The sequence below is a fragment of the Bubalus bubalis genome, chromosome 20 (assembly GCF_019923935.1).
Source record: "Bubalus bubalis isolate 160015118507 breed Murrah chromosome 20, NDDB_SH_1, whole genome shotgun sequence".
Classification (NCBI taxonomy): Eukaryota; Metazoa; Chordata; class Mammalia; order Artiodactyla; family Bovidae; genus Bubalus; species Bubalus bubalis.
In genome coordinates this window covers 4,974,067-4,983,223 of record NC_059176.1, presented here as the reverse complement: position 1 = coordinate 4,983,223, position 9,157 = coordinate 4,974,067, and the positions used below count along the sequence as shown (strand labels likewise).

General features: G+C 61.8%; 1 protein-coding gene across 5 annotated transcripts; it reads left to right on the top strand.

Annotated features, from left to right (window-relative positions):
• Nucleotides 1-732: 732 nt before the first annotated feature.
• Nucleotides 733-8,881, top strand: DLK1 (delta like non-canonical Notch ligand 1). 5 transcript variants are annotated; one of them, XM_025271156.3, is made up of 6 exons: nt 733-969; nt 2,149-2,212; nt 2,752-2,882; nt 5,705-5,846; nt 7,868-8,147; nt 8,367-8,881. In XM_025271156.3, the coding sequence occupies exons 1-6, from the start codon at nt 903-905 to the stop codon at nt 8,613-8,615; spliced, it is 933 nt and encodes a 310-aa protein (XP_025126941.1). In that variant the 5' UTR covers nt 733-902; the 3' UTR covers nt 8,616-8,881. The 5 variants fall into 5 exon arrangements, with proteins under 5 accessions (XP_025126941.1, XP_025126940.1, XP_025126938.1 ...); XM_025271155.3 differs by having other exon boundaries at nt 8,322-8,881; XM_025271153.3 differs by having other exon boundaries at nt 8,301-8,881.
• The last annotated feature ends 276 nt before the right edge of the window (nt 8,882-9,157 follow it).

Here is a 9,157-nt window from a genome sequence, read left to right as displayed (position 1 = left end):
GCAGACGGCCTGGCACACGTTGAGGACGCCCAGGGTTTCATAACTATACGTCCTCTGCCTGTCTGCGAGCCTATGACTGAGCAAGCATGTGGCGCTCCCGGCCATTTCTATGACGTGCACGTGTGTTGCAGGGTGTGTGTGTGTCGCAGTGTGTCAGGGTTACTGTGTGCGCTCCCACAAGAGTGTCTGCAATTTCCCCCTGCGTGTTTATGGCTAGGAGAGTGGGTGCCCCAAGGCTTCTCCTAAGTGTTCTTCCCGCTGCGTGTGGGGTAGTGTGCGTTTCCCCGGTGTCTAGAGTGTGCGCTTGTGTGTTTCTGGGTGCGTGAACCATGCCATGCGTGCTCGGGACCTTGGCGATCTGTGCTCTGGTGTTTCTGTGCGTGCTTTTGTATTCCGAGCGCGTCTTCGCGTCTTCCTGGGGTCTGCGGCCCAGCCTAGGTTCGGCTACCGAGACTTGCCCCAAGCCGGCCCGTGTGTGCGCGCCCGTGAGCCGTCCTGTGGGGGCAACGTGTGCCCAACGCGCGCGGGGTACCTGTGCCCGTCTAGCCAAGAGTGGCCCGCGTGCGCGAGCGGGTTTCCGGGACACCGCAGTGGTGGGGGGCGGCCCCGCGAGAGGCGGGGGTCACAGGGACTGGCCGGCGCCGGCCCCGTGCGCGCGAAGGCGGGGGCGAGGGGCGGGGGCCGCGGGGGGGCCGCGGTACGAAAAGGGCGGCGCGCGCGGCGGCGGCGGCAGCTCGGCGGCGGCAGCGGAGAGCGCAGCGCGCAGCCCGGTGCAGCCCTGGCTTTCCCCTCGCCGCGCGCCCGCGCCCCCTTTCGCGTCCGCAACCAGAAGCCCAGCGCGGCGCCCGGAGCAGGTCCCGCGCCCGCACCGCTCCCGGGACCGCGCCCCCGGCCGCCCCGCGATGGCCGCGACCGCAGCCCTCCTGCCCGCCCTCTTGCTCCTGCTGGCTTTCGGCCGCAGTGCCCATGGTGAGCCCCCCGGTGGCCCGGCTCGCGCCCCCTCTGGGGAAGCCTGCGACGCCCCCCTGGCCGCCCTGTGCCCCGCGCGCCCCGTCCCGTGCGCCCCGACTCCCGCCCGTCCCGCTTAACCCTAAGCCCCGCGCCGTGCCTACCTCGCCCCCCTGCCACCCTCGCATGCCAAGCCCGGCCCTGGGGTCCTGGGTGGGGGGCGCGGGGAGCGGGAGGGGTGTGGGACCCCCGGCCCCTTCCCGCCCCGCAGAAGTGGCGCTCGCAGGGGGCCGGTGCGCAGAGCGGAGGTATGGAGAAACGAGGTGATGCTGGGGAGCCCTCTGTGAAAACGCTCTGGGGTGCAACTTTGGGGGGGGTCTCTGCGTGTGCGCTCGGGAGCAGGCCTGTGGGGGCTGTGGAGGGTGACTGCCGTCGTCGCCCCAGAGTCCCAGCCGGGAGCGCAGGCCATGCCCCTCCCGCGTGGCGCTGGTCTAGGTGAGGGGCTGCGACAGTCCTGTCTGCAGCGGCCATCTGTCCGTGACGCAGCATGGCCCCTTCGCGCAGGGCCCCCCCCCACTGCGCCAGTGTTATGGGGGGGCTGCCTGAAAAGCTGCTGAGAGTTAAAATAAACGCACACAGTAGGTGCCTATTAAAGTGTTAGAATCTCTAAAGGATGTCAGAATTGCAGTCTTGTCCGCAAAACCCTTGTTGGTCTTTTTAATACCAAACGCCTGGGGTGGGGAGTTTGACCTGGGTGCCTGGCTTCGCTGGGATTAACCTTTGGAAAACTCAGACACCTTACCTGTGAGCCTTCCAGGTGGACCTGTCTGAGCTTTCCCGAGCTGAATACCTCAAAAATCTGTCCCCCACCCCACCTTTAGCTCACTTTGTGAAACTGAGGGTTTGGCCCAGTCCCCCGGGGTCAAGCTGTTTTGGTTCGCTGTCTCCCCATCCCTGCCCTGGAGGGCCTGACGTTCGTCGTTTCTCTGAGGGACGCTGGGTGTCTGACCGGGCCCTGGGAGCTAGGCAGCGTGCTGTGATGACCCCAGACCCGGGAGCAGGCGGGGGCTTTCCCCTGGGTGGCTGTCGATGGCGTGCCTGACTGTGGGCCAGGCGGGTAGAGCCCCGGTGGGGCGGAGGCCGCCTTCCCGGCCTGTCGGGCCTCGTGCGGCGAATGGCGTAACCTTTCTTGTGCCCCAGGAGCTGAATGCTTCCCGGCCTGCCACCCTGAAAATGGATTCTGCGACGATGACAGTGTGTGCAGGTAATGGAGGGGCTCCCCAGAGGCAGCTCGTGGCAGGGATGGGTGGGGGGGGGGCAGGGCAGAATTCTGGGGAGCTGTGACGCAGTCAGAAAAAGTGTGGGGCCCCTGGACTGCAGCAAACAGTGCCCTCGCCCACACAGAAAACCAACCATTGGAGGAGAGGGGTGGGGGAAGAGGACTGGGTGTCTGGGGATGGCGGGGGCGGGGGGGGGCGGACATGGTGCCACTGGCCCCTGTCTGTTTCCTCAGAGATGGGGGCGGGCAGGAGAGCCTCTTGCAGGGTGAGACCACTGCGGGCCACTGCGGCAAAAGGCAGCTCTTTCCCTGGCTCCTAGGGACCCCTCTGCCCAGCCCCTCAGCTCATCTTGAGTCTAAGCTTTCCCGCTCAGGTGACTGGTGTTGGTTTCCTGCAGCCCACCGGCCTAGCACTGTGCAGAGACCCCCTCCCCGAGCGCTCTCAGTTCCACAGCAACTCCCTCTCCACATTTGTCCCCCCCACTCACATGCCCCCATCTTTCTCCCCCACCGACACCCCACAGGTGCCAGCCTGGCTGGCAGGGTCCTCTGTGTGACCAGTGCGTGACCTTTCCCGGCTGTGTGAACGGCCTCTGCGTGGAGCCATGGCAGTGCATCTGCAAGGACGGCTGGGACGGACACCTCTGTGACCTAGGTGGGCACCTGCCCCTGCCCTCCCCACCCCCAGCCACCTCCTCCCCACCCAGTGCGGTGGCGGCTGCCTCCTCTCCCCCTGTGGCCTTCGCCCAGCACACCCAGCAGTCTGGACGGTAATGATCTGTTTTTCTGCTTCCCACTGGTGCTGGGGGCTTCCCCACGGGGAGGGGGCACTTACTGCTGCTCCCCACTGCACCACCAGCACCCAGCAGTGGGGAAGGCACTGGGGTGGGGGGCGGCGGGGGGGCTGCCCGTTGAATAAAGAGTCCCAAAAGGAACACGCCACCCAAAGCTGAGAGGGTGGGGACGGCAGAAATCTGTCCCGGGGGAGGGGGGGCACTGAAGCTCAAAGAGGGGAGGGTCACAGAGCCAAGATGCCAAGGAGTTCACAGGCGAGACTACTGAGGACGCCGCAGCACACAGGCAAACAGACGAGGAGAGGGTGCTGGGTGCTGAGCGCTGGGGCCAGCGGGCACCGAGTCAGGACCACTGGGACAGGGCTGGGGGCTGTGCCGGACGAGGTCAGGTGTAGGGGCTGGGGGGTGGCAGGTCGGGAAAGGCTGAGAAGTAGCTCAAGTGCAGATTGGTGTTATCTGTTGACTTCATTAATTTATGCCATCTTTGCCCTCCATTACCCTGAGCAGTGGACACTTGGCTGTCGCTGCAGTTTCAGGCTGCAAAATGTTCAACCGAGCCCATTCTTGTTTGGCAAAACCTGCCCTGAATGAAGCCCAGGCAGACCAGGGTCCTCGAGAAAATCCCTTGGCAGTGTAGGCAGCTGCCATATGCCAGCGTCTGCAGAGTTTCCCAGGAGGGAAACTGAGGCTCAGGGAAGCAACCAGGTCTGCTCATGACTCTTAGGAAGTCAGGAGAACAGCCGGCTGGCTACCAAACTCCACCCTCCGCCTCCAAAATGTGTTCATTCTCATCCTGGGGGCTAACGCTTTCCTTGGAGAAAAACCTAAGAACTGTAATGTTACCGTTCCGCGCAAAGCTGTAGTGGGCTTTCAAGATCCCCCAGCATGTGGGTCTTTAAAGTGCCCTTCCCCACACCCGCACGAGGCAGGGTTTTCCCTATAGCTGACTCCGGCTCTGGCCAGCAGGGCTCGACTCCCTGCAAGAATCTCTGAGCTGTTTGGGGGACCCAAGGGGGTCCCAGAAAAGCCACCGTTGGGGATCAGGGCTTTTTAGCCAGGAGCCCCACTCTTTGTAATATCTAAGCCCGGGACCCAGACAAAAGGTCCCTCCCCACTGGGTCGACCGAAGCCTGGGGCGGCTGGGTCCAGAGGAGGCCGCCCCCGGGTAGCTGCTGGCCGTCTCCCTTTTCACCCGTCTTTGAGGCTGTCACTGCCCCAGCAGGCAGAGACCCCCGGCCGCTCTCCCCGTGTGGTGGCTTAATCCACCCGACTTTGGGGTTGGAGGCCCTGGAGGGAGGGGGAGAAAAGCCGATCCTCGGCTCTCACTGCGGGAGAGGAGTGGGAGAGGAGTGGGTGGTCGATAGCTCTTGCGCTTACACGTAAGGTTCTCAGTGACAGGGGAGCCTGGCGCTCACGCCCAGGGCCTTCCCATAGTGATAAATCCCCTATGTTCCCCTTGTGCCGGCCAGACTCCTCGTGTGAGCTCTGCACAGGCCCTCGCCTGGCGTGCGGGGCTTTTCCTTACTGACGGACAGCCATCCCCTCTCCCTGAGAGGATGCAGGGCTCTTGAAAAGAGCGAATCCATCTGCACGTGTGTGGCCACAGCCCCCGGGGACCCCCACCCAGAGCTGCCCCTCAATCGCCGCTGCGTCTCTGGCTGGCCCTGGCTCTCTCTTTGGCCCAGGCGGCAGCTCAGATGGTGGAAAAACCCAAGAGGAAAGGGGGTCTCAGACATGGGCCGGGGACAAGCCCTCCTTTTATAAGCAGGGAAAGTGAGGCATAGAGTCTGGGGTGGCAGGGTGGCGGGGGAGAGTTGCAGCTGGCTGAAGGTGGATGCAGAAAGGGTCTCTCTCCGGTCAGAGAGCCCCCGCCCCAGGCCCCCCTTTGTTCAACCCGTCCCTGCCTTGCTGAGCCCCGAATAATGAAGTGTGCGTGACGGGAGGTGTCAAAAGGGGGTGGAAATATACCAGTGTTCATGGAAACCCGTGCTGACAGGCGAGCACTCAATAGCTCTCATTTCACCGCCTTCAAAAGATGCAACCTTTTTATCATAGACCCCCTTAGTTCAGAACCTGAGAGCAGACAGACCACCAGGAGACGGGGCAGTGCTGGGGCTCAATCAGGTTTCCTGATTCCCAACAGGGGGCTTTACATCTCATTTCCTCCCCCACCTCCCCACTCCCCTTTGATGGAACAGTATACAGGGGCAGGTGATGTCTCTAACAGTTGGGCTGCACTCACCCCTCCACCTCCCGGGCACCAGGGACCTCCTCAGACACTAGAAACGGGTCTGGAGCGTTAGGGGGAGGGGAGGGGTCTGCAGTGAAGGTCAGTGTTGCAGAACCCAAGAGGTGACCTGGTGCCGGAAAAAGGGCACAGCGGGCCTGAGTGAAATCTTGGTGAACGGCCGTGACTTTGTGTCCTCGGCCTCCAGAGTTGTTTACTTAGGTCAGGGTTCTGGGGGAGTCTCAGAGCTCCCTTACTGAGGACCCCGCTGGGTGACCTTGGACAGTGAGGACAAGCAGAGAATCTGGGCTGCTCACACGGGCTCCCCGCCTTGACCAGAGGGAGGGGTGCCTCTCTCTCCTTGCCCCCACCCAGGATGCTCTCCTTCTAGCCTCTGTGCCCCCAACCCCGCCACCAACCTCATCTCATCTCCCTGGTTTTCTCCCCCGCCCCAAGACATCCGGGCTTGCACCTCGACCCCCTGCGCCAACAACGGCACCTGCCTGAACCTCGATGACGGCCAGTACGAGTGCTCCTGCGTCCCCGGGTTCTCGGGAAAGGATTGTCAGGAAATGGATGGGCCCTGCGTGGTGAATGGGTGAGCATTCTCTCCCTGCGGATCGGATAAAACGCTGCTTTAGAGTCCCATTTCCACCCCTTAAAGACCCTTTCAGCCTAACCCAGGCGGACCTGTCGGCAGACAAAAGACCGAGGAAGTGCTCCTTCTGCACCCTGCGGGGGGGCTGCCCTGCGATGGGGTCTTTATGGGGGAGTGTGTCATTTCCATCATTTTTTCCCAAACAATCCTGAAGGCGATTTCATATTCCCCTGACGTCCCCAAGTCCTGATGTGTGTGAATGACAGTAGATTGGGGACTGTGAACCCGAGCCCCAGTGGCATAATTTTCTAAAGGCGACGTAACAAGAGATCAGAGTTCGGCAGTGCCCGAGGCTGTTGGTGAAACCCGCTCTCCGTACCTTAGGGGCGGCTTTGGTTGGGGGAGGGGGTGGCAGGCTCTGCGTTTGGGTCTCCTGGGATGTACGTCTTAGGAGGTGGGGAGAGGGGGCTGTGGCCAGCACAGGACAGGCGGGAGGGGAAGGGGGAGGGGGGTCCGGCCCCCAGCCACCCTCATGGGGAGGGGCCTCCAGGGCATGGGCACGGCAGATGGACCGGTCCCTGGCCTCTCTGGTGCCCCCCTGAGCAGACTTCCCAGCAGCTCAGCCATTTCTGGTCCTCATCTGCTCAGCGGCACTGCCCTCCTCACCCTCCGAGGAGGGGGTTTAAACGGAGGCCAGGGAGGTCGGGCGAGAATTCAGGGCAGTCTCCAGTCCTGGGCCAGTGGCTGCAGGTGGGGGGACGCCCCTGTTTCGTGAGGAAGCCGAAGTGTAAGTCCCTTCCAGGGACGGGGCAGAGAGCCCCCAGAGCCACATGGGCCAGGAACCAGCATTCTTGCAGCATTCTAAAAATCAGCATTCCAGGGCTGATTCGTGTTGATGTGTGGCAGAAAACAGCAAAATCCTATAAAGTAATGATCCTTCAATTAAAAGTAAATATTAGGGGAAAAAAAAGATCAGAGTTCAGGGTGAGGTCGGAGGACAGGGGTGACCACCGAGCTCCGTTTCTGCTTCCTGGCAGGAAGGGGAAATACGGAGCAAGACCTTTAAAATATTTTGCTTTCCTCCCTAATAGACTTGAGCCCGTCTGTCAAAATAGAGCCTGGGGTCCTTGAAATTCCTCCAGAGCCCCGGCTCCCCTCGTCCTCACCCTTGCAGCAGCAATGCTGATTCCTTGCGCTCCGAGCCCCTTTCTTCCCCGGAGTTTCGGCATTTATCAGATGACAAAGGGTCTGCTCGTTTAAAAGCACTTACATTAAATGCTCCGTGTGCTCCGCTTTGAGCAAACAGCTTCGGTCTGCAGGCTGCACTGGGGTGAATGGGCCACTATTAACCAGCCAGGCCCAGACGCTGCTCCTGCCTCGCAGACAGCGCGGATTTCTTTCACTCTGAGAGTCCCCAAGGGCTTCCCAGTACAATAGCCCGCAGGCTCACTCCGCGGAAAATAAAATTAATAATAAGGGGCTGGGGGCGGCGGCGGCGGTGGTGGTGGTGGGAGAGACTGAGGGATACCCTGCTTGGCTTCGCCTCTGTGGCCTGGGGGTGGAGCTAAGGGGAGGGTGGGCTGAGGCCCTGGGGTATCACTAACTTTGCCTCTCTCAGCCTCAGTTTCCCCACCTGTCCAGTGACTTAACCGTCATGCCTCTGGTTGGAGAGGTGACATAGAGGTGGGAGAGGAGATGGGCATCCTGGCATGGGAGGTCAGGCATGTTCCAGGTTGGCGGCGTGATGGGGGTGAGGTGCCCACCCCATCTCAGACGGCCCGGGAGCCCCTCACAGGCAGGGGCTCCCGGTGCCGGGCACCCACTCCCCACCCTTATCCTGGGGCCTCCCTGGCTGGCACTCCCTCACCTCGAGCGCTCTGAGCACCTGCCCTTTGGTTGGGCCCCAGGAGGTTTGCGGTGTGGCACGAGGGGGGAGCAGGGCACCCCCCGCCCCCACCGCAGCCTTGCTGTCCTAGCCCAGCGCCCGAGGGCCCGTTACTCTGTGCCCTGTTGTGCTGCAGCTCGCCCTGCCAGCACGGAGGCAGCTGCGTGGACGATGAGGGCCGGGCCCCCCACGCTGTCTGCCTGTGCCCCCCTGGCTTCTCGGGCAACTTCTGCGAGATCGTGACCAACAGCTGCAGCCCCAACCCGTGCGAGAACCAGGGCATCTGCACCGACATCGGGGGTGACTTCCGCTGCCGCTGCCCCGCCGGCTTCATGGACAAGACCTGCAGCCGCCCGGTGAACACCTGCACCAGCGAGCCGTGCCTCAACGGCGGCACCTGCCTGCAGCACTCCCAGGTGAGCTTCGAGTGTCTGTGCAAGCCCGCGTTCACCGGCCCCCGGTGTGGCCGGAAGCGCGCGGCGGGCCCCCAGCAGGTCACCCGTCTGCCCAGCGGTTACGGGCTGACCTACCGCCTGACCCCCGGGGTGCACGAGCTGCCGGTGCCGCAGCCCGAGCACCGCGTCCTGAAGGTGTCCATGAAGGAGCTCAACAAGAGCACTCCGCTCCTCTCCGAGGGACAGGCCATCTGCTTCACCATCCTGGGCGTGCTCACCAGCCTGGTGGTCCTGGGCACCATGGGCATCGTCTTCCTCAACAAGTGCGAGGCCTGGGTGTCCAACCTGCGCTACAACCACATGCTTCGCAAGAAGAAGAACCTGCTGCTGCACTACAACAGCGGGGAGGAGCTGGCCGTCAACATCGTCTTCCCGGAGAAGATCGACATGACCACCTTCACCAAGGAGGCCGGCGAGGAGGAGATCTGAGCAGCGTCTCCACCGGCCCCCCCCTTCTCGGGGTCCCCGCAGAGCCCCCTGTCTCTCTGTGCGGTCTGTTCTTATCTTTGTGGTGGAATTTGCTCTCCTTTGTGTCAAATCTGGTGAACGCTATGCTCCCCTCTCCTGCCTTTGCGCTGCCGTGTGTGTGTGTGACCAACGTAATTGCCAGACGAATCCTCTTTCTCTCTTCTTAATGCATGATATAAAAAAATAATAATAACGATAATAATAATGAGAATTTCATCTTTAAGTGAGTAAGACAAATAAGTATGTTATTCTAAAATCTCAACCTAAAATCAAAAAAGACCAAAAAAAAACATGGCAACAGTACCAGGGCTCCGTGCCGACGCCCCCTCCAACCAGGGGTGGGGTCTCGGCCACGGGGTCCTCGTGAAACCATTACGAGTGTTGTGCATGACCACCCACTGTGAAAAGGGCTAAAATCTCTTTCGTTCGTTAATTCTCACACACCACTCCCGACTCGCACTCATGTCAACACCGCAAAGCTTTAGATCTTCCCGATTGACTTG